The sequence below is a fragment of the Enhydra lutris genome, unplaced genomic scaffold (genome assembly GCF_002288905.1).
Source record: "Enhydra lutris kenyoni isolate GAN:26980312 unplaced genomic scaffold, ASM228890v2 scaffoldscaffold3, whole genome shotgun sequence".
Taxonomy (NCBI): Eukaryota; Metazoa; Chordata; class Mammalia; order Carnivora; family Mustelidae; genus Enhydra; species Enhydra lutris.
In genome coordinates, this window is record NW_019154087.1 from 26,628,587 (window position 1) to 26,654,611 (window position 26,025).

Genomic DNA, 26,025 nt, shown 5'->3' on the forward strand with positions numbered 1-26,025 from the left:
AGTCCCAAACCTGCAAATTCCCGTCTACATCCATTACCCTTCTAAATAAACAACATATCCTCCCTATATGTGATTTTTCTCTCTTCCATGTCAGATGATTACAAATAGAAAAATAATTTTGTTGTTGCTGTTGAAGTTGTTGTCTTCTGTCACACTATGTTGCAGAGACCGTTTATGTACATGATTCTAATTATTTGCTCTAAGTCTTTTTCAGATGTCTTTGTACTCCCTTTTTTATTTGTATTTCACTTCTGAAAAGATTTTGGAGAGACTTGGCTACTTTGCTTAGGTGGTTAATCCTAAAGGGCTATAATTCTCTGTACTTCTATATGCTTTCCTCTGTGTATTTCCAAATTTATGTATTTTTCAAATCATTTGTATTCCTTCCAAACCTGTCTTTAATTTGTTTTTTATTCAGAAATGTTTAGAACTAGAGAAATAATACATTGTGAATATTTTTTACATTTTCATTCTCAGGTATTATCCTCAGATTATGTCTGCCTCGTTATTCCATCATTCTCTAACATGATCTGGCAGCATTATACAAATCTCTGAAATTGGAATTTCTAAAGCTTTTTGCCACAGCCATCTAAGTTCAGAGGAGAATAATGATTTTCACTGACAACTTAAAGGAACACATACAAGCTTCACATATTAAATCTGTAAAGGAAAAGAACATCTTAACAAACTGAAAACAAGGGATAGAATAATAGCTACATACCAAAAGGGAATACAAACTTTAGTATCAGTTAGAATAAACAACAGGTCCTTCAGCATTATCCATGCTGATTAAAAGGCAGAAGATCAAGTATGAGATAGTAATTTCCTTTATATTAACAGTGCCTCATTGAAAATGCATGATTGATGGCCATAAACTCATCTACCATGCTAATCCAGCTTGAACACCACAGACTGGTTTATTTTAAAACAAGCCTTCATGGAGAACTAGAAGACACTGCTTCATTCATTTGGCTGTCAAAACAAACCGGGTCTCCATGATCACAACCCCAGTCTACCTTCTAGCCAGAAGATTTCTTACGACATCTCAGAGACCATTTCATTACCAGACCAGGCATTTTACTAGGAAGGACTCTGTACAGAGAGCTCTAACTCCACTGCTGGGAGACAATAAATCAACTTGCATTTACTTGGGGATCACCTGTAATAAATTGAGTGGGAGACCTCAGACCTTACAATTCCATTTCTATTGTTCTCCTATCTTCCTATAAGACATCTTAGAATTTAGGCAGCTTTGAGAAAATGATTCAACTGTAAAGGTCTTTACCCTCACTTTCCTCAAGTCCCATAACCCAAAAGGGAAGCAGGGTTCAGGAACGTTTTTCTATAATGATTCCATTTTTTAGTGCACGTATGGCATACAAATGGCTGTTCTATTATATTCTGCGATGATAAGCCCAAAAATATCTTGCCACAAGCAAAAGGAATTATTTTCCAATATATGAAGTTGTTAATATTATTTTTTAAGTGTTGGAGGAAAGTCATAGAATCCATATTTTTGGGTGATTGAACAACACAGATCAGATTCTCATCTCTCTGAATTGTGTTGCTTCACACATAATCATTCTTTTTTCATCCAGCTACAGTACCAGGTTATGTTAATTGGCTGGGGGAAAAAAAGCTTATAGTTGTTTTGGTGTTTTTTTTCTTCTAGTTTTATTGATATTAATTTTAAGGAAAAAAGGGTGAATCTATTTATTTTTAATCCTTTTTCTAAGACAGTCATAGGTATGTATAGTCCAATGTGAAGACAGGTAGATCCAGCAAATGACCTTACAGCATTCCCATTAATTTTTATCCTCTAATTCAATCTGATTTGAACTTCAATATGCATTTTAATTTAATTTTAGGAAGTATGGCTCCTTAAAGCTGGTGAATGCCCTTCCCCAATGGCCTTAACAATGGTCCCTCTTGGGTCTTCTTGCCCCCACGCAACTGAGTTCCATGACTCCACAGCAACACATCTGTTCCATAGTCCAGAACAATTCCCAGCAAGGCACATCGTCTGCACACCTCATCAAGTTTCTGCGGTCTTCCTCCAGTGATGGTGTTCTCATGTTCTTCGTCTACACCCTACCCGTGTCCTGGATCCTTGGCGCCTCCTTCTCAAGACTTTTCTTCCATCACTTAAAAAACCCATCTTCCACTTCATGATGATTCCCCTCAAAGGCAGGCATGCTCACATCGCTTTCACCTTGAGTTGTTCATACTTGCATTTTCCTCTTGTTTACCAATTGTTTACTCCTCTGTTAAATTTTTTGGGGTTCCAACATACCATTCTTCTGAATGGTTCTATCTTTGCAAAATTTACTTTTGCGTTCTTTGTTGCTAAAATCATTGGAGATACTCAGTCCCTGACCAGATTGGAGCAATAGGTATCTTCTGATCACTCTCCATTTGAGAGGTCTCTCCTACAGTATTTGTCTTTATTCTCCCCTCAGGCAATTCCTCTTCAGTATCTCTTTCTGGCTCTTTTTCTTCTAACTACCACTAAAATGTTAGTCTTTACCCCAGAGGCCCATTCTTCATATTTTTATAGAGTTTTATTTGGATAATTTCATCTACATCAACACCCTTGAAAATTACTTCCAAATCTAACATTTATATTATGCCCATTTCTAGACTTTTCTTCTGAGGTCCAGGCTCTAGGCTCCACATTAAAATTCTATTCATCTGGGATGCCTGGGTGGCTCAGTTGGTTAAGCGGCTGCCTTCGGCTCAGGTCATGATCCCAGAGTCCTTGGATCGAGTCCCACATCGGGCTCCTTGCTCAGCAGGGAGCCTGCTTCTCCCTCTGCCTCTGCCTGCCACTCTATCTGCCTGTGCTCACACTCTCTCTCTCTCTCTCTCTGACAAATAAATAATAATAAAAAAAAAAATTCTATTCATCTCTCACCCCAGCCCGAATATAATAAATGCTTCAAAACAAGTGGTCAAAATGATATAATCATCTTTATTCCTGAAATTCTTCTTCCCCATTTCATAACTGAATAGTAGTTCGGATCAAAACAAACAAACACAAAAACAACAAAAACTGGGTTTAATCTGTAATATCTCCCCTTCATCAGCTGAAATCCAATCAGTAACAGGGTTCTTCAAATGAACTCTGAAAGCACTCAAATAGATTCCCTTCTTTCATAAGCTCCTGCTCTACTCTTACTTAGATCTATGTATTTTCTCACCTAGATAAGATCCTTGTCTTATCTAGGTGAGATAAGATCCTTGTCTTATCTAGATAAGGATCCTCCTGCCTCCATTAAATCTCACTCAAATAAAATCCATTCTATACTGTCTTCTAAGTGATCTCTCTTAAGATCTGAATCTACTAATACCTTCCTTAAAATCCTGTACTGGCTTCTCTGGCCTCTAAATAGCACTTACCCCTCCTAAGCTCACTTCCATCTATTTCTCCCCAGCTTCTCCATCATGTATCCTGTATTATACACTACTTCCTAGTCAATCAAGCCATGTGTAGTATTATAGTGAGATATAAGTTTTGCATATTTTATTTTCTGTCACTAAGACACTCTTCTCCCCTACTCTTCCACCCCTTTTCTGCTCCTCTCACTTGGCTATTTCCTGCCTCTTTCCTACGTCTATCCCCCGTTTGCCTTCAGACACCTGCAATAGCACATGGAAAACTCTAGCATGCAACTTACTACATTATATAGAAAACATCCACTTGCTCAACTTGCTTAACTATCTCTTCCAACAAACTACAAAGCTTAAGAGCAGGGTTCATGGCCCAATCACCTTTAGATATTCCACAATTTAGTGTCTAGCATAATTCAGGAACTCTATAAATGCTTTTAAAATGAATAAATGAATCTGTTTCCTTGGATTATTTTTTTTCTGATGACCAAATGCCCTTGAAGGAAGACTGAAAAACAGTGAGAATTTGATTCTTCCAAATTCATAGACACTGATTTTTTTTCAGTACATTGCATTATTTTTCACTGCTCATTTTTCTTCTTTACCTGTAAACTTCATTGGTGTCTTGAGGTACATTTTTTTCTCCTAATTGCCTTTACTCCTGGATGACTGATGAGCACAATTTCTTTTAAAGTGGGGATGTATCACAGTTAAATTCTTCTATTCCTCTATTTAAATGAGTCATTACTTTAAAAATTATTTTCATATGTGAAAGATTATACTTAATGTGGAGGACAGAATACTTCAAAATGAATCAAATTTTGCTGTTTTTTGCTTGCTTATTTGTCTTAAACCATAACTCAAATGAATCACAGTCTTCTAATGTTTATGACTGAAATATTAAAAGATCATGATTCATTTTGGCTCTCCAAATCTGGTTTTAATTTTTGATAAGACACTGTACACTGATTTTCATGTTTTGTGAGTTGCTAACAAGAATTGACTCTAGTCAAAAATCGCAGTTAATGGGAACACAACACTTCAATGATTTTGCTAATTTAAAGGTTCTAAGAAAATTATTTCTCTCTTCTAGTAGTGAAAGAAAAAAATGTCTTGTTATAATTTTATAAAGTATAATTTTAAGGAGTATAATTTTAGAAAGTGATAGGAGATACCGACAAAATGAATCAAGTATTATCAAATAATTATTATCAATATTCACATAATCATAATTGAAATGAAATCTAGTGCTTTGTATTGATTTTAGATATTGACATAAGATTTTCATTTGTAATAGTTTTGATAAATCTCCTGAGAGCTTGCATCTTTTAATTCATTATAACCAACTTTTCCTGTAACTGTTTTAACATATTTATCATAGTTATTTAAAGACCTTATCTGCTAACTGCAGAATCTATTGATTCATCTTTTTCTTGATTATGAATTACTTTTTATATGTGCATCATAATAATTTTTGGTTATGTACTGGATATTGTGAGATATGGTGTTAAGATTCTATATGCTATTATCTTCATCTGAAAACTGCTGTGCTTTCCCATAGCAGGCAGTAAAATTACTGGTGGGAACATTCAAATTTGTGGAAGCTGGTTTTATATTTTGTTAGGGTAAATCTATTTTAGCTTTGCCCTTCAGTTTAGGGTTATTCTCTTAATCGTGGGCAGAGTCTTTACTCCTAAGGCATACCTCTTCTGGGAAAACTCAAGGCATTTACTGAGACCCTCTAGTTTGGTGAGACTCAAACTCTAAAACTCTGTCTCTTCTGTTAGAAGTGGCTGCTAAAATCTCCCCACTCTTGCAGCCTTCAGCTATTGTTCACCTTCCGAGTTGGTCATACACTTAGTTTTGTGCATGTGCACTACAGGGCAGCCAAGGACTTAAGAGAAGTTTGTATATATAAATATAGTAGTCTCACCCAGGTTATATAGCTCCAGGTGCACCCTCCTTTTGATCAGTCTTGAATGCAATAAAACAGTTTTGCTGTTGTTACCATTGTTTATATTTTTTCTCAAGAGTTTATAATTGTTCTTGGGAAAAAATGTTTTATGAGCATGCATTCATATACATGTATACATATATACATACATATACATATAGGTATGTGTATATACATATACAAACTACGGTGTATATACTATATATAATAAAATATACCCTGTATATATACTTGTATATGTTATATACAAGTTATATAACATATTAATGCTTCTTATATTAGAAATATTTTTATAATACAATCTTGTCCTTTATCTCTGTTTGTACATTTTGTGCTGTGTAGTGACCCACAAACTTGTACTAATGTTAACTTCATATTATCTAATATCCCACCTTGGAGTTTCCTCTGTAGCAAGTCACTAATTTCTGACATTACTGATCTGAGTCCATAAACTTAATTTTCTAGGTCACTTCCAATTTTCCTGACACATTATGGAGAAGACTTAAATTTGATGTTTTAAAATATATTTCTGGAATCATTAGAGCAGAGGATATCAGTCTTTTTCAGAAATTATTCATATGTCTAAAGGAGTAAATAGATAGGTTATTTTCTTTTTTCTCAGATGAACTTCACAAGCCAATTGAGATCTTAAATACTAATAGAAAAAATCCAGAGATTGTTTTATTATTATATTATACATATTATATTTAACAATTTATTGGCCATGACAGTCAAAGTGCTTTTTTTTAAACTTTTTAAAAACTTTTATGGTCTTTTTACTGTTCAATTAATATTTTATTAACTAAGTTTAACATTGTTAATTTTCCAATGGTAAAACTAAAACAAATATAAAAAACAGAATGTTTATTATTTTTTTCTTCTTGGCCATATAATAGTATTTTTACATAGGAAACCTTTTCAAGAAATACCTGTTATCCTGTTATTTTATAGAAATATGCTATGTAGGAGAAATGACAAAGTCACCGTAAGTATAAAATAGTCTTGTTGTTTTTTTAAGCTGTAATAGAAAACATGAATTTGATGTTACTTCCTACTTTCTTTTTCCTCTCTCTCACTATCTCTGTATCATTCACAATCACAGACACACACATTCACACACAGATAACAGAATATGATGGGGAAAAGAGCCATTCTTAAAGTTCCTATTGTCTGCACACCTTCTGTTACAAAATTTGACAAAATTTCTTGGCTCTCTAGTACTGTGTGCATTTTACCCATTGCTCCCCAGCCTGCAACCATAACCTTTGTTTGTCTTTACAAAAGGCATGTTTGCAATCGATTTACATGGTGCCAATGATTTAAAACTTGCTTATAAATTAGTCAGATTGGGGAATGAAGTGAAAATGAGTATCTCAGCATGCCCAGAGTATCTAATGAGCCTGGCATCCACACTTCCATTTAATCCTCACAGTTTCTGCATGAAAAGTGTTCTTATCTTTTCTTTACTAATAACACTATGATATGCAGAAAGATTAAGTAATTTTCCTAAGGTCACTAGCGGTTTATGAATGAGGCTTAGATTTAAATCAAAGTCTTAGAGTCTAGTGCTCTTGACACTATACTACATCACTGTGCAATGAAGACTTCAAGATTTGTTTCTGACTATTCCATAGACAGTGTATGCTTAAACATATGCCACTGGGCAGCCATGGGATGAACCATTAAAATTCTTTTGCCTCAATACTATATAAAACCAAGTTAATAAAGCCTTTAAAATATTAGGGAAAAAATTCCTCTCAGCAACTCCTTAAAAAAAGTGTCTCTCCAAATTTGGAAATCATTCTTCCTAAGCCAAACAATGAATCACAGTATATTAATATAAATATTAAAACTGATATCAAAGGAAAACCATTACTTTCTAGAAAACCCAATAGATGATTAAAAACTCAAAAGAAAAAAATATCTAGAAAATAAAAGAACTTAACACACCCATAAATGAGCACTTGAAAATATATTATCTTACATTTGTCATTGCTAAGGACAAATTGTGTCTCCCCAAAATTCACATTTTGGAGCTCTAAATCCTAATATGATTGTATTTGAAGATAGAGCCTATCGGGAGATAATTAGGGTTAAATGAGGTCATGTGAATGCGGTCCTGGTCCAATAAGAATAATGCCCTTAAAGAAGAGACACCAGAGAGCTCATACTCTCTCTTTCTGAGCACACAAAAGAGAGGTCCTATGGGCACACAGTAAGATGGTGACTGACTAGAAACCAGGAAGTCGACCCTCACCAGAAACTGACCATGCTGGCATCCTGATCTTGGACTTCCAGCTTCCACAACTGTAAGAAAATAAACGTCTGTTATTTAAACCATCTAATCTATGATATTTTGTTATAGCAGCCTGAACTAAGACAGTTATTATTTTATTATTAGCTACTAAAATATAATAGTAGTTTTGGCAGTTTTCCTCCCTAGGATGCTTAAAAACATTATTTGAAATAATCTTCACAATCCATCATCTCATTTCACATTCGAGAAAGCTGAGGTTTAGAGAGATTAAATAACGTACAGAAGATCACACACACAGAATTTGCTAATGATGCTGTGTGTGACTAGAATTCATATCTCTTGGCTCTTCATCTATTCTTCTATCAACACCCATGTTGTGAGACCAAATAATAATCCCTTTGCATATGCAAAGGCTCATTAGCGTCAGCACTGTCTATGACTTAAAAATATGACAATGTTAAAGACCATTTGTGCACAATTATCCACATAACATTAATTAGTTTTATAGTACAGAGAGAATCCGAAGAGAAACTTTATAATGTCCTGTATGAAGATAAAAGTTTATTTTATTCAGAATATCACAACCCTGGACTGTGTATAAGAATGCCAATCATTTTATTTTAGATTACTCATATTATTCCATTCACATATAAATTTAATTTCATTTTTTTCAAAAAGGGTAATCATGTGCTGTGTGTATTCTTCTAAACTCTAGAGATACTGGGATAAATTAAACTAAAATGTTAAAGGCCCTCAAGGAATTTGCATTCAAGCCGAGCAGAAAGACCTCCTAGGTAAATAAAATAATGACCAAATGTACTAGGAGTAGTACCTGGAACAAGAAAAAGGTTGATGTGTTTAAGGACAAGAAATAAGAGTGCTGAAGTGTAAAGAACCAAGGGAAGGATGTAATGGGTAAGACTAGAGAATGGGGCAGAAGCAAAATGCAGTAGAAGTTTTAAAGAACAGTAAGAAGATTTTGTTTTATTCTGGATACAATGAGGAAATCATTTTCAGTAGAGAGTTATAGTATGTCTTTTTTTTTAGTCACTCTAGCTATGGAAGCAATGACCAGTTCGGTGGTTATTGCTCTAGTCCAGGAGAAAGATAGTGATAACTTTCACAGAAGTAATAGCAATAGAGATGAAAAAACTTGAGCATATTTAAGACATTTTGGTGACTTGGCCAACAGGATTTGCCTCGGTATTGAATAGGGCAGTAAAAATGAGGGGATGCAAAGACACAAGCATGGTTTCTGAGTGTCTGGCTTCTGGTCAAGATGGGTAGTGATGTCACTTACTGAGACAGGGACATTCACAGAAAAAACAGCTTTGGAGACAGGGAGAGAATGGAAGGAGCTTTTTTTATGCATAACATTTTGAGATGTCTCTGAGACTCCAGATGAATCATCCATCTGGAGGAAGATGATGGCCTAAAAGTTCTACCTTCTGGTCTACAACTTGCTAATTCTCCTGAGTGAAGCAGCAACTAAGATAGGACAGTGGGCCAGCTCAGAGGGATGTGTGAAGCCCAGGGCTGCTGAACCCGAGGAAAGAAAGGCCCAGAGTTTTATGCGTCAACCTCATCATTCCTGAGACTGGGAGAATGCTAATTGTTCCACTGTGTCCACGTGGGGCAGACTGTCTTCTGCATCCTCCAAGAATACACGAGCAGATTTGCTGCTTGAAGAGAACACTTTCAGTTTATCTTTATAAGCAAGGATGAACAGGACCTGGAGTTGGACAAAAGAAATAAAAGCAGGGACGCCTGGCTGGTTCAGTCAGTAGAGCATGCGACTCTTGATCTCAGGGCTGTGAGTTCAAACCCCATGTTGGCTGCAGAAATTACTTAAAAAATTTTTTAAATCTTTAAAAAAAAAGAAATAAAAGCAAACTTCAGGGAACCCAGCTGCTAGAAATAAGACAAAGAAGCAGAGCACCTAGGATGAGCTGTATGTACTTCATGAACTAAAGCACAGAAGATAAGGTCACTTAATTATGATTGAAAAATTATGAGACTAAATATGTGATTTTTAAATGTAAAACTCCAGCTGTTAAAAAAATGTCACCACTGCAAAGTAAAGAAATATATCAAAACACAAATATACAAAATACCTAAGGATCATGAGGGAATAAGTAACAGAAGTTTAGAGGAGGGGTCTAGGTTTGCAATATAAATTAATTCACTTGAATAACAAAGTACTCACTGTATAGAAGAATGTTTTATTTATCTTAATCTCCAGAATCAGCCCCTTCTACATCCTGACAACGCTCCCTGTTAGAAAAGAGATGCATGCCTACTTGACATTTAACAGTATCATATAACAATAATAACAGCAGGGCACCTCCAATATGTACCAAGTACATCAATTAGAGTGAGGTAACACACAGAATACATGTAGCACAGTCTTTTTCATATAATAGGTCCTCAACAAATTTTAGTTTCCCTTCAGCTTCGGAGGCGACTCTTTGTCCTTTATTTTTTTGAGGTATTTATTTATTTATTTATTTATTATCCTCGTTCTTAAACATCCTTATAAAACCAAATGCACCTACATTTTAGTACCACATTCTGAGTTAATTTCTTACAATAAAAAGGCATTTCTTTCTTGATGCCATTGCTGCTATTAAGAGAACAAAGTACCAGCTTCTAGAATATATATCTTGACTTATATTTACTTTATGGTGCAAATAAATCTGTACTGACACAAGATCACACTCTACAAAAAGAAGTTTGTGTGTGGAAATAGTTTTTGTAACCACCATTGAAATAAAAGACAAGGTACGATACAGACATGTATCTAACCTACTCTGTTAGTAGCATATCAAAATTAAATCCAAGAACATAATGAAATCTATGCTATTGTAATGGTCACTTTTATATATCAGCTTGACTGGGACACACGATGCCCAGATAACTTGTTAAACATAATATCTGGGTGTGTCTCTGAGGGTGTTTCTGGAAGACATGAACATTTGAATTGGTAGACTGTGTATAGCAGATGTCCTCCCCAATGCAGGTGAACATCATCCAATTTGTTGAGAGCCTGAAAAGAACAAAAAAGTGGAGAATGGTTGAATTGTTCTCTGCCTGCCCACCTAAGTTGCGACATCAATTTCCTCCAGCAGCTTTCCTGGGTCTCCAGTTTGAACATGGTATATCATGGGATTACTCAGCCTTCCTAGTTGTGTGAACCAAGACAATATGTATATATATATATATATATATATATGCAGAATTAATGAATTAATGAACTATGAAGCAAGGCCATATGCCATCAGCTGAACTGATGAGGAATGGGTTATTTACCAGGAAAAAAATATATTCTTGCTTAGATTAAATATATTTTTTATATGAAAATGAAAGTGTTCAGGAATTGACTGCTTCTAGCAAGGCCAAAAATATGGAAATACATAGCATATAATGGGAAACTGTGCAGTATAATGGATATCATAGTTCTGTTAGTCAGTGTTATCCAGAGAAACAGAACCATAAGAAATATATATATTCATATATGTAAATCATTCATATATATCTGAATATATAAATAATTACATATATAATTCATTTATTCCTATATTCATTCTTATATTCATTCATTCTCAAGACATTAAATATCATCTACAGGTCACTGACTCTGAAATGTATATTATAAATCAATACTACTTCTATGAGCTCTAGGTTTACATAATAAGCTACATACTTGATGTCCTTGCTTCACCTATTTCTCAGATCTTTTAAAATTATGATGTATTTTACTGATCTCTGAGTCTTCAGGTGTGGCATAAAAGTAAACTTTTCCTACAGTCATCCAAATATCAGTGCATAGTACTTCCATTTATCCAAATACTAATTTCTAAGAAGAGTCATTCTTAAAAACCCCCATTTCCTCTCACCATTACCTGATCCATTACTAAAGCCTAATGGTCTTCCTCCCTAAAACAGCTCCTATATCTATACTTTTCTCTATATCCTTTGAAATAATTCTCCAAAATTCTTTCACAAGTCCACAGGTCCACCACAACAGCCTCTCCAACTCACTTCCCCATGTCTGCATTGTTTCCCCAATTCCTCACTCAGTAGCCACAAGGACTTTTTATTGAGATGTAATTTACATATAACATTATATAAGTTTCAGGTGGATAGCATAATGATTTGGTATTTGTGTGTATTACAAAATGATCACTACATTAAATCTGGTTATCACCAATTTCCACACATAGTTAAAAATTCTTTTTTCTTGTGATAAGAACTTTAAAAACCATCTCCTTTAGTATCTTCCAAATATATAATAGAGTGTTGTAACTATAGCCACCATGTTGTATATTACAAATGATGTTCTTAAAATGTAAATCAACTCATACAACCTCCTTGCAATTTTTCAGTAGTTCCCCAATTTACTTAAGAAAATAAATAAAAGAAGTTGCAAACTCTGAAAATAACGTACAAGGTTCTACATAATCTTGCCACCCTTTACTCTGCCAACCTCCTTTTGTGCCACTTTGCCATTCATACATTGTGTTCTTTTTTTTTTAAGGATTTTATTTATTTATTTGGCAGGCAGAGAGAGAGGGGGAAGCAGGCTCCCTGCTGAGCAGAGAGCCCGATACGAGGCTCAATTCCAGGACCCTGAGATAGTGACCTGAGCCGAAGGCAGAGGCTTAACCCACTAAGCCACCCAGGCGCCCCCATACACTGTGTTCAAATAACACTTGCTCTCAGTTGTTTGAACACATCAAACCTTCTTCCACTTCTTGGTCTTCACTCACACTGTTATCAGGGCCTAGAATGACGTACACTTTATTATTCTGTCTGTACATCCTCTAGGTTTCAGCTTAAATAGTGTTTCCTCAAATAGACCTTCCATTTTATTCTACAAATCTAGACATGATTATTTTTTTCTATAGAATTTACCATAATTTGTAATTTCATATGTTTTCTATACTTACTTTTAACAAATATCTCTTTGATAGGATATAAATGTTATGAAAATAGATAACATTTTTTCTTTTTTAATTTAGCACTGTATCTCTAGAGTCTGGAGCCTTGGTTTCTTTAGAAAAATGGCATTATTGTAAGACAATTGTTATATAAGTATACAATAAACTAATTTTCCAAAAATAATTGACTTCCTTCCTAAGCCTGAGCCATCACCCGGTTCAAATATTCTTCTTAAACATTGTGCTAAACACAAAAGTTAAGGGCAATAATAATTATCTTAATTTAGATATAAGATATTTAAATGTATTTTTTGTTTTATTCACTTAAATAATACTTTTGAAACAGAATCAGACCTATAAATATACAGAACAAACTGATGGTTGGACAAAAGGGATGAAGGGAAGTGGGAGATACAGGCTTCTGGTTATGGAATGAATAAGTCATAGGAATAAAAGGCATAGCATAAGGGGGTAGGCAAAGAAGGAAAAAATAAGAAAAAGAAATTCTGCCTTTCTAGTTCAAAGATGTATATTTTGAAATCCTATTATGTGCATGATAGGACCAAACACTTGTAAGATAAAGATAAATGATCCTTCTTGCAATTGAAGTGTTCATTAATATGAGTGAGAAAATTCAGTACCTTCAGTCAACAGGTAATTTATTCAATGTCAAGCACTATGCTAGGATGTCCACAATAGCCAAACTATGGAAAGAACCTAGATTTCCATCAACAGATAAATGGATAAAGAAGATATGGTATATATCTATAATGGAATACTATGCAGCCATCAAAAGAAATTAAATCTTGCCATTTGCAACGACATGGATGGAACTAGAGAGTATTATGCTGAGCGAAATAAGTCAATCAAAGGTTAAGATGAAATAAGATGAAATAAGTCATCAATCATATGATCTCCCCGATATGAGGAAGTTGAGAGACAAAGTGGGGGGTTTCGGGGGTAGGGAAGGAAAAAATGAAACAAGATGGGATCGGGAGGGAGACAAACCATAAAAGACTCTTAATCTCACAAAACAAACTGAGTGTTGCTGGGGGGAGGGGGGAGGGAGAGGGGGGTTGGGTTATGGACATTGGGGAAGGTATGTGCTATGGTAAGTGCTGTGAAGTGTGTAAACCTGGCGATTCACAAACCTGTACCCCTGGGGCTAATAATACATTATATGTTAATAAAAAAATAAATTTTTTTTTAAAAAGAACTATGCTAGGTTCTGGAGACACAAAAACAAATAATGCATATGCCCATATTTGGAAGGAAACAGAAACATGCTTGACTATAATATGCATCTATGTTATAAGATGTAAGCATGATTTGCTAAATCTCATTAGGATCTAACAATACCTGCATGAAGAAATGAGGGAAGCTACTGAGATAGGTGAACTTGAGGTAACCTCCCAAAAGATGCATAGAGCATTTTACAGGGAAGGCTATCAGATCAGGGTATTCCAGAGTAATAAAGCACATGCTAACCACATAGGTTTATTTCAAAGTAACTACAAATCAGGACAATAACATTATTTATAATCCATGCCTTCTTAGATTGTCACATATCATACAGAAAAATATGAATATTCAGTGGCTCATATCATTTTCTACCAGATTTAGCATAGTAAAGCATATTTTTAAGTATTCTAGATTTATGCTATTTCAAAAAGCAATTAAAGTATGCACACCTTCAAGACAAAGAGCCAACTGCAAAAGTATGTTAAGACACTAGCTGACATACTATTTCAGACCACAATACGTTAATAACAGCATATTTTTAAAAGGACAGGTTATGTCAACATAGCGCAAGATATAAAATCTCTTGGCTGAGCAAATGATGTCAGCCTCGCCTTTATCACCTGGCCAGGCACACTCCTGAGATACCAGATCTCCCCCTGCCCCAGCTCCTGGAACAGAAAAGGAAGAGCTAACCCTAAATCATGTTGCCAGCAGCCAGAAGCTGATTGCAGCCATTTGCTTTCTGATACTCACTTCCCCACAAAGGTAGTTGAGGCAGAAATTCTCTTCACTCGGTCCCCTTCTGTGAATGTCAAAGGATCTTAAATCCTAACAGGAACTATTTATTTGGGACTAAAGTTATCCTTTTCAGCAGACCTGCTTTATGGCTACTAGGTGAAAAGAATATAGAAGATTGTCAAGAATTGGTACTTCTTGTCCATTTGTCTTTAAACATGCTCAGCATAAATGAAGTCTGTGGAAGTAAGAGGTGCCACATGAGCCCATAAAATATCTGAAGTACTGAGTCCCTATTTCATAGCTTTAATGCAGATAAATCTGTCCATATTCCCATAGCAATAGGTAAACCAGATTCCAACTTCAAGCTCCTAGCCCGCTCCACCATTCCAACTTCTTCTCTTGATCTTTCATCTTCCAGCTTTAGGACAAGATCTCATCTTACCTGAAGCTCAAATGGGCAATCCTTTGGAAAAAAAAAAAAAAAAGGTTGTCTGACTATCCTTCACTTAGCCATTGCCTGAGCATGTTAAATGAGGAAAGAAGCCAGGGCTATTTCTAAAGGTCTTGAGAAAGAGAATCAGCCCTTAGCTAATGAAGAATTAAGAGACCCAGGAACTCTATCTCCGAACCTGCCTTTGGGATCTGGAGGAAGCACCCCACCTTCTGAGTCTTAAGTCTCTCATCCATAAAATGGAGAAGCTATATAGTCATAGGTTTGTCATGAAGGTTAGAGAAGGTCATACACTGGGAAGTTTATTTGTTAATGATTATAAAAAACACTAAGCCTGTTACTAAAATCAAAAGGGAACACAACTCCACTGAGTCATCCATCAAGGTCACCCTCAAATGCGTCTGCTGACCTTGCCTCACCCAAAGGAAAATGTTGCTGTCAGTATGATTTTCCTTTGCTGAGTCTCAAAATGAGTGTTAGAACCACCTGGCTGGTGCCTGGAGTGCAGCACCTGGGGTGAACGCTGGATTCTGGAGCACAGAGCTTGTGGCACCAGAAACTAGCACAGGGCGTTAAGGAGGGAAAAGATAAGGGAATAGAAGCTTTGAAATGTGGGGTGAAATAAGCCAGGATAAGTTTGAAAACATTGCTGTACCTTCTAGAGCTTAGAAAGGAGACATTTAAAATGCAAAGTCAGGAATGGGCTCTTCACTGCACTCCAGTTAAAATGTAACAACCCAGGCCCTTTCCCTAAAAGCACAAATACTGATCAAAGAATTTCAAACTTCGGTCCCATTACCAGACCACTATCTTGTAGTCAACATGTTGCGATTTATATTCTTGTATCACATTTTTGTGTTAATTTGCTAAACATACACTTTAACGTAATCCACATTTTTAAACCATACTCTTACATTCCTTCCCGTTCTAATAAAACAGAAGCCTCAAAAACAGGACTTTGTCCCAATAGTCACAATACGTGACAATTCCTTTTCAAAAACTTTTGTTAAAATTTCTCTTGATTATTTGGATGCTCAGGAAATGCTGATAAATAAATCTACTTCTATTGTTTCTGTAAACCACAGAAATTGTTTTCTGGCTATTTCCTATTTTAATTTTCTTCATTTAACCTAAGAAGCCATAACAGCTCTGCTCCTTCAGAGGTGAATACCTAAGTGTAATAAGAAAGAAGGCTTTTGCCTTAATCAGACACCACTCTTCAGTCTAAGCTCAAGTGACAGATTCAATTGGATTTTTGAACAGTAGAACAACCAAGAAAAATCTATCATCTTATTCAGCAAGCAAGGTTTCTATATGCAGTGTCAATATTTCTGCTGCCAAGGAATTACCATGGAAAACAGTGCTCCTGAGGAAGACCATATATAACCTAAGAGAGGCTCATTTGATGCAAATGGAGATCCTAGTCTATTTCTGATATTGGTAAGTGCAATTCTACAGGTGATCCAAACCTCTCTGGAAGTCTCCATTTTCTGGGGCCCTGTAGAGTATTCTGCCTCCAAGTTTGCTGGCGTGAAGCCATATCATCTAGCATTCTCAGCATTTCAAACATTGTTGCTGGCTTTTCAGGTTGCCATAACAAAATACAATAGACTGGTGGTTTAAACAACAGACATTTATTTTTTCACTGTTTTGGAGGTGAGTCATCTGGAAGGTGTTGTCTGAGATGGCTTCCTCTGAGGCTTCTCTGCTTGGTGTGCAGATGACTGCAAACCTCTGTCTTGCTTGGTCTTCCCTCTGTGTGTCAGTGTTCTAATCACTTTTTCTTTCAACAACACCAGTCATACTGACTGAGGCCGCCTCCTAATGAACTCATTTTAACTTAATTATCTCTTTCAACCCCATATCTCCAAATTCAGTCTCATGCTGAGGTACTGGGGATTAAGACATCAACGTGAATTTTGAAGACTGACATCACCAAGATGACAAAATAAGACATCTCTTGTTATCTCTTTAATAACAATGTGGCATCCATCCAGGGGCAAAAGTGCTTTTGTGGATGCTGAAGGATCTAGATAGATCCAGTGCAGTCCAAGAAAGAGAAGAGTCATTTGAGAAGGCAGGCCTGCATCCAGGAGGCTAAAACATGTCCCAGCTATAGACTCAGAAACAGTTCTATATCCTGGAGGATTTGGCTCTCGCTTCATTTGGATTTGGTTCTTTCACCAGCACCAAGGCGAAGGAATTTGGGAGGAGTCCCACCCACCATGAGTCAGGTAATGGATATAGAGACCTCCATGCAGCTGTGGACCCTACCATGGCCTGTGAACCAACTGTAGTTCCTCTTTGCTCCAGTCCAGGAGCCCTGGAAAATACTGATTTAGATAATCATCCATGGACCAGAGAGCCATGTGGAAGTCCAGGAGTCTAGCAGAGAAGTTCTAGCACAACATTAGAGAAAAAAAAGTCTAAGGCAGATGCCATGGAGAGGGTAACAGGAACAGCTTAACCACACCCACCTCACCTCTCCCTGAAAGTGACACAGCTCAGTGTCAAGAAGGTCTTTCTCAGGGGTGATTTCTCCCAAGGGGAAAAATGGAAGTAATTGAGTGAGTGAGTGAGTGAGTACTCACTGCCCCAGCTCTGCAGGGTGCTGCCAAAAAGATCCATTTCTCTCCCTCCAGTCAGAGAACTAAGTCATGAGCTGCTGAACTAGGAAGCAGGTGAGTGGCTGGGAAAATAGCAAGCAGGGTACATGGAACCCAGCAGAGGGACTTGGATTCTACTACCAGTCATGGACTCTACAGGAGGCCAGTCCACAAGGAGCTTGGGATGCCTCCCTGCAGGTCTCCTACTGGCCCAGTTATAAGATGAATACAGTCTGAGGATCCGACGTGAAGCATGGGGACTATAGTTAACTAGACTGGATTATATACTGGAAAGTTGCTAGTAAAATTTCAGTGTACTGGGGCGCCTGGGTGGCTCAGTGGGTTAAGCCGCTGCCTTCGGCTCAGGTCATGATCTCGGGGTCCTGGGATCGAGTTCCGAGTCGGGCTCTCTGTTCAGCAGGGAGCCTGCTTCCCTCTCACTCTCTCTGCCTGCCTCTCTGCCTACTTGTGATCTCTCTCTGTCAAATAAATAAATAAAAATCTTAAAAAAAAATAATTTCAGTGTACTTACCACACATGCACACAAACCAAAAACAGTAATTATGTGAAAGCTTATTGTGGTAATCATCTCACAAACCATACATGTATCAAGTTATCACACTGTACACATTAGATAACAGTTATATCCCAAAAAAGCTAGAGATAAATAAATAAATAAATAAGCAAACCTTGTAAACTTAACCAAAGAATGGGGGAACACAATTTGTTCCATAAGAAGCCTCCATACATTTTTATCTCCAACCATGATCCCATAACATCAGTCTTTACACATCTTGCTTTAATATACTTCCTTTTCTTAATTTCATCTCATCTTCCCTTTTGTGGGCTGCACTGCTTTCTTTCGTTTTAGATCTTTAGGCTTATGATGATAAGCCTAAAATCTTATGATGCTCTCAAAGTTTAAGTTTTCAATGGAAAAAAATGAAAATGGAAAAAATGAAAACATAATAACATGTAAAGAAGGAGAGTCCAAATACAACACCACACACACACACACACACACACACACACACACACACGTTTTCCACACTTGAACCTACACACACACACACAGGTTATTCTCATTTTTTGGGGTTGACATAACTTCTCACAAACATGACTCTACACTAACTTAACTACATTCTCACATTGCTTGGGGATGGCACCAGTGTCACATTTCTTGGATGACACTCACAGCACTCCTGTATTCTTTTTTTTTTTTTTTTAACTTTTATTAACATATAATGTATTATTTGCCCCAGGAGTACAGGTCTGTGAATCGTCAGGCTTACACAATTCACAGCACTCACCATAGCACATACCCTCCCCAATGTCCATAACCCCACCACTTTATCCATACCCCCCCAACCCAGCAACCCTCAGTTTGTTTTGTGAGATTAAGAGTCTTATGCTTTGTCTACCTCCCGATCTCATCTTGTTTCATTTTTTCCTTCCCTACCCCCCACAAGCCCCCGCCATGCCTCTCAAATTTCTCATATCAGAGAGATCATATGATAATTGTCTTTACAGCGCCTGTATTCTTATCTAATTCTAAAATCACTAGCAAAATTCAACTCGGCTTCTAGACCATGGTGCCTTTTTTTCCCACAACTGTTATTACTGGGTTCTTATTTTCTTTCTCAAAACTGAAATTTTTATGCTTACTGAATATAACTGCAACAGCAAAAGCTGAACCTAAATAGCCCATGAAATGGTACTTTTCCTTGTGATGCTTTTATTGAAATTCTTCCCATACCTACTTTGGAGAATATATATTTTAATTTGCTAATGTGTGGTTAAAATAAGCAGGTTTGCAATTTTGACTTAAAGAAATATAACGGTCCGTTTAAGAACGTTTGTGCGGACAAAAGGTGTGGTGAAGTGGTAGGGTGTGACCCATGGGACGGTCCTCCAGAACATACGTTCTGAGGGGTTCTAATCCAAACAAGAAGCTTCCTGTCACATGGCATTAAAAATTTCCAGTTCATACATTTAGGAAGAATAAATCCTCTACTGAAGAATATAATCCTAGATATATTTTATGGTTGGCACTATTCCATTTCATTTCCTAGACTTACATTTTTTCTCTTTTATGACCTAAAACCCCAAATCATCCCTCCTACACTAATTTAATATGAAAGATAAGAACAGCTGTAGGCATTCCAGTCTAATCTGTACAGGATACAAAAATCAAAGATTTGTTTTTCCCTTTGATACACAAAGAAAAGGTGCCCAAAGCTTATTTTCACTTACCAGGTCATGCATTTCAATCCTATCTATGTGAGTAAAGTGGATCCTTAACTACTAAAAACAGGCAGTAGAACTGTAGGAACTACATCACTTGTCGCATCTCCCTTCTTTCCCCTGCTCGTAAGTGTCTGTGCCAAGGACAGTGGGCAGCCACGACTGTTCTTGTTGCCATGGAAAATGGAAAATAAATCCCATTGCCTCAGAAGTGGGACATAGCTCAGATTTATGAAATACCCAACATCAATCGATCGTTTCTATCAAGTTGTAACACATGGTGAAAGATTTGAATTGTCTCTACCCGGTTTCTTATCTTGCCTAAAAATTTCAGGATTTTCAGGAAGGCTACCAAACTGAACACCTTTCCTGATTAGTATTTATATGCTAGTGCCATCGTCCAGCCATCAGACTCAGGCGAGCTGCTCACGGTATTTGCGCATCTATCATTGCTCAAGGTTTGTGCTTCAAAGTGCTGTTTTGCTTTTGACACTTGACAAAGCAATGCAATTTCTTCCACCGAAAGACCCCGCTTTTGCATTTACATTACAGCTGGAGTCCCGAAAGTTTGATATCGTTAATAATTCCACAAGATTGTGTGAGGAGAGACTGAAGCTAACAGTTAAAACGTATTTTATAGAAATAAGTGAAGTGTATTATAACCATGTAGAAGATCTTTTCGTTTAGAGTCCTTTTGATTTTTCCTTATTTTCAAATCTTTTAGGGTCTTGTAGGGTCTCTTAGATTTTTCCTTATTTTCAAATAAGTTTCTAAATGTTTTATAACAAGGGTCATAAGGCCCTATATCCATGAATTAGAAGTTATCTGAAATTTCCATTCCAGAGGCATTTTCATTTAATTTAATTTTCCACATCCACTTTAATTTTTCCACAGTATGGACTTCTTCCACATTGATGGTTGGAAGACAATTAAAAGATTCTAACAGCCTTTGTAGGTCTTTAATTACTATTGTTGGAAAACAACTTCATGCACAGGGAGTTTGTGGTCAGCCTGCAAAAAAAAGCATTCCAAGAAGCTCTTATGCATATTTGCTGATACCATATTTAACAGAGTAGCCTGTACCATGTTCACACTGATATAGACTTATTTTTTTGCCCTTAACATTAATTCAGAATAAAATTTAATGCATTCACGCACCTAAAATATTGATTATATCATTTGTACACTCATACTCTTTTAAATGTGTTTGCCTAGAAAAATGAAAGAGCAATAAAATATTAAGCTCATTTTATACATACATGCCTATTTTAAACTTGGAGGACAAATGATACCAGTAATTAATGACCAAGTAAAATCAAAGACATCGCTTCACCCCCTATATGACTCTTAGTTTCTTTTTTTTTCACTTTCATGTATTTATTTTAAAAAATTTCTGAGCACCAATTATGTATGAAATCCAATCTATGTGCCTGAATCCATCAGCAAAAAAACAAAGCAAGCAGAAAATTCTTGCTCTTTTATATTCCAACATGAGGAGACAGAAAGTAAAGAACAAACATAACAAACTGAAAATAAAGAATGGGCAGACTGCGGTCTTACATGGGTTGGTCAGAAGGGAGTCACAGAGAAAGTAACAGCTGTGCAAAGGCGAGAAGAGCATGAGGGTGGTACCCCGTGGGAATAACTGGGGGACCAGTGTTCTGGAGGGCAAATAATTGGGGGCAGGAGCTTGCCTGTCATGTTTAAGAAGTAGTATGATGTTCGTATAGTCGAAATTAGAAGGCAGTAGTAGAACTTATTTTGTTCAGTCTTCTGTCCCTGGGCTAGTTACCAGGCACTGAATCATTCTTGCTTATAATAAACTAGTAAGTTCTCATAAATATTATTTCAATTTCATACACATGTGTTTATATTCACCATATTTCCATGTATTTTTTATTTACATTGTTTTCATTATATTGTAAGCTTCTTCAGGATAAGAGATGGGTCCTTTACTCATTATTTTCCTCTATTCTGTTTTCTAGACCCAAGAGACATTCAATAAATGTTATTAATGTAAGTAGGAAGAAAAAAGACTTAGGAATCTTAGTTTTAAAACTCCAGCCTTGTTTCATGAATCACAGTGGTCAAATCTTTTGGTCTTTGCCTCAGTTTCCTAAAGCACAATTGAAAACCAGCTAATCAGTTGTTAAATACATGAAGCATTGTATAAATGTGAATAATAATAAAATGTGGTTCTTATTTACATTCCACAAATATATAAATAAGAAATCGGAGAGATAAATGCAGAAATCTGAATACAGCTTTTCAGGGAAAAAAATCAGTTTAAAGAGCATTGAGAAAAAAAATGCTTTTGGTGGTATGGCCACTGATAACATTCTATGAGCTATTGACCTAGATCTTCAGCTCTAATGAAGCTTAGTACTAGTTACCTGGACGGTACAGTGATCGGGCTCTTGGGAAAGCTTTGCCTTCCACAGTGATCCACTTCATGCTTTGCCTTGTTCTAGAATCATGTCTCTCCTGACTCTTAACCTTGCCAACTTTTCATCTGAATCCCTAACTTGCAGTGAAACAATGAGTCCAGTCCATAAATATCATATTTTCTTAGTTCTAAGATGCTTCATAAATCACTGATGTCAGGACTCTCTCTGATTTCTGGGCTGATCTGACTAGGGATAATCTCCCAAATTCTTTTATTTAACATATATCATTCTAAACATTTTACTATTTCCAAATTGCCAAAAGAAGTATGGACAAATTTAGCAGGCAGATTGCTAGTGAAAAATATAAAATAAGGTCATCATTTTATTATTATCTCCTTTTCCACACAAAGCCAAGATGCTTTGAGTCTACCTTTCTTATAGTCACAGACAATGGACAGATTTTATTTCATTTAGGGACACATAAAATATCCTCCCGTCCAATGTACTATTTTAAATTATACATTGTCATTCATTATTCATTAATTCCATATCTAATTATTTATCTTCAGCTATATGCTTCCGATTGTGCTAGATGCTGAGAATATTAAGATAATCAAGACATTCTCTCTGCCATTTAGGAAGTTAAGGCCCAGTGGTGGAGAAATAAATGTTGATAGGTTACTTTGGCCAGGGCTTTCTAGAATATTTTGTTTCAAAGGTGTGGAAACCAAGGAAACAATCCGTGCTTACCAAATTCATAAGACCTAATGTATAAAACAGTTGGTTGTCTATTTATAAATTTAAAGTTAATGATATTTCCTCAGACTAATGTGAATATTCATACTCACTGTCCAGAGAAACCTTCCCCAACACCAGATTATAAGAGAAACCAAGTTGACATTCAAAAGGTTCCCTCATGAGCATGGTATTAGAGTAAAGAAATCTGAATAGTCTTAACTATATAGTCAGGCTATAGTAAATATGGAGGAACCAGCCCAGCCCTTACAGCCTAAATTACCCACACCATGACTTAATAGTCGGTTTCTCTAGATATATCTCTGCTATTTTACTGTTCAGTAAAATACACAGCCAAACCTTGCTCTTCTCTCCCCTAAGCCCTTTGGATTCTTCTAAACACTCCTTTTCTTCAGGCCAATTAATATATATTTGTTTCTGTTTGAGTTAGTGTCATACACTCACTTGGGTTAAATAAGAAGGAATGGTGACATCAGCATAGCTTTCTTGAGACTTATCTAAGGCAGCTGCCCTAGCTTACCTCCCACTTTTTTAATACTAATCCTCAGGCATGCTATGTATTTAACTATATTGGCAGAAAAATATAATTTCAGTAAGCTACTGCAACAAATATATTTAATGACTTTTAAATTTTCCAAAATTGACCTCCTTCCTTCTTTCTTTTTAGGTTGTAAAAATGATGATAATTGTTGTGGTGACATTTGCCATCTGCTGGCTGCCTTATCATATTTACTTCATCCTCACTGCAGTCTATCAACAGCTAAATAGGTGGAAATACATCCAGCAGGTCTACCTGGCCAGCTTTTGGCTGGCAATGAGCTCGACCATGTACAACCCCATCATCTACTGCTGTCTGAATAAAAGGTAGAAACGAAATTATCAAACCCAAGTTTCTTGTCCCTCCTGGCTTAGCTGAAAGCATATGATGTTGTTCCAGCTTCTTGGTGCAAATTAAAAATGTCAAAAAGAAGGAAAATTTTAAAAATTCACTGAAGGGAGTACAAAGCTTGATTTTTTTCCTAGACTTCAACCTACTTTATGAAATATACCACCTTAAAAATTACACCCTCAAAACGGTGAACTTAGAAGTTCTAACTGGGAAATTTTTATATGGCCTAAATTCTCCCTCCAAACCCTTCCAAATTTTGTCTGCACAAAAAGAAAAAAAATTCCATCATGATTGAAGGAGGTGAGTTGAATATGTGCTCGAGTCCTCAGAAAAATGAAGACACTTCATAGAAATATACAGATAATTTTTTTAAGATGGGGAGAGAGGATGACATATGTGAGTCTCTATTAATAAGGATGTCTTGTAAACAGACTTCAAAATAGAAGATGTTGCTGTGAGGGTTATAGAATCAGTAAGGCAAGGAGAATTCCAATCCTTCTGCCCTTTCTGCCTATATAATGAGGTCAGTGAGAAAGACAGAGGGCAGTATCCATGGAAATGGGCAGTGAGGAAATTGAAGTGGTCAGGGCAAAGCTACTTTTACAGTAAAGTTTTTAAAAGGTAGTATTTGTAGCCAAATTTAAGACTGGAAAGGAATGTAAAATGTTGTTTCCAGATAAAAACACCTTGGTTGTATGTAAAAACACATGGAGGGGCAGGGGTAAATTCCCTGACTGATGATTCCCTAAAAAAACAATGAGTTTTGAACTAGAAACAGAACTTCATGTGAGTAACTGTGAGCCAAATCCTAAACTCTCTTTGCAGTTGGGCCTCCATTATACTGTCCCTTCACTTTGTTAAACACTTAATTCTTCCTTTTTTTTTTTCATTAATTGCATAAGCCATGTATCAATTCAAGCCACCCCACAAGCAGTACATCTGTTTTTAATCAACTTCACTTAATGGTTTACAAAACAAAGGATTGTGTGCTTTCATATATTAGATAAAAACCTTCAAGATTAGTAATTAATTCTAACATTAAATGGGACTTTAATGTAAAAATGTGTAATCATTTCTGAAAGAAGCTATTTTGAAATATGTCATTTTTAAGTGCCTTAACTGCCAAGCCTAATTCAATTAACACTTCTGCAACATATAAAATGACTGAAGAAATGTACACTGTTTCTTTGGCATAAGGATTACCTGATGCCGTGCTTTCAGTCTTCGATGACTTGCTTCTCATTGATAAGACATTAAAATTCAAACAAGAAAACTTGAAGGACTAGTACCAATACTGTGGCATACATTTTAAGAGTTTGGCAAAGTCAAAGCTTGATTTTGTTTAATTGCCAGAAGTAGGGCTTTCTGTGACAGTTGAAGGGAATTTCCACTTGAAAACGTGATTTTTTTTCTTTCTGTGGCCTGCTTCTCTTCAGATTTCGAGCTGGCTTCAAAAGAGCCTTCCGCTGGTGTCCTTTCATTGAGGTTTCTAGCTATGAGGAGCTGGAACTCAAGACCACCAGGTTTCTCCCCACTCGGCAAAGCAGCCTGTACACGGTGACCAGGATGGAGTCCATGACAGTGGAGTTTGAGCCCAGCGAGGCAGACAACACCAAATCCAGCCGGAAGAAAAGAGCCACTCCAAGAGATCCGAGCTTCAGTGGTTGCTCCCTCAGGAATTCCAAATCTGCCTCCACCACGTCAAGTTTCATAAATTCGCCCTATACCTCTGTGGATGAATATTCCTAAATTCATTTCATAAACAGGCAGATTATAAAATTTAGGCCCTATTCTCCTGTTTAGAAGTCCTGTCCTACCTACTCTCTGGAAACAGAGGGCAATTTTGGGCAGCCGGGCTTCAACTGAGGAAGGTAGAATAGAAATGTAACAAAGACACTATTAAGATATTTGACCCCTCAAAAATTAAATGAGCCATCCATTTATTCTTTGAAAACTCTAAATTATTACATCAACAAACTAAAAATAGATTTGAAATATCTTTCTAAAGTTTTTCTCATTTAAAAATTGCAATTATATATTTACAACACAAAGTAACATATGATTTTTCCAAGAGATTAAAAAGCTTTAAAAATAAAATGTTGTGAGTGAATAAAAACAAAATCTATATAAATGAAACATTTTCATCTATAGCTATAAAATAGGGGAAAAAA

General features: G+C 36.2%; 1 protein-coding gene across 1 annotated transcript in view; it reads left to right on the forward strand.

Annotated features, from left to right (window-relative positions):
* Window positions 1–25,603, forward strand: part of LOC111156967 (tachykinin receptor 3) — a 73,883-nt gene extending 48,280 nt beyond the window's left edge. Inside the window, exons 4-5 of the mRNA XM_022518154.1 lie at window positions 23,633–23,829; window positions 25,291–25,603. Coding sequence (XP_022373862.1) covers window positions 23,633–23,829; window positions 25,291–25,603 — 510 coding nt within the window. The remainder of the gene's footprint in view (window positions 1–23,632; window positions 23,830–25,290) is intronic.
* The last annotated feature ends 422 nt before the right edge of the window (window positions 25,604–26,025 follow it).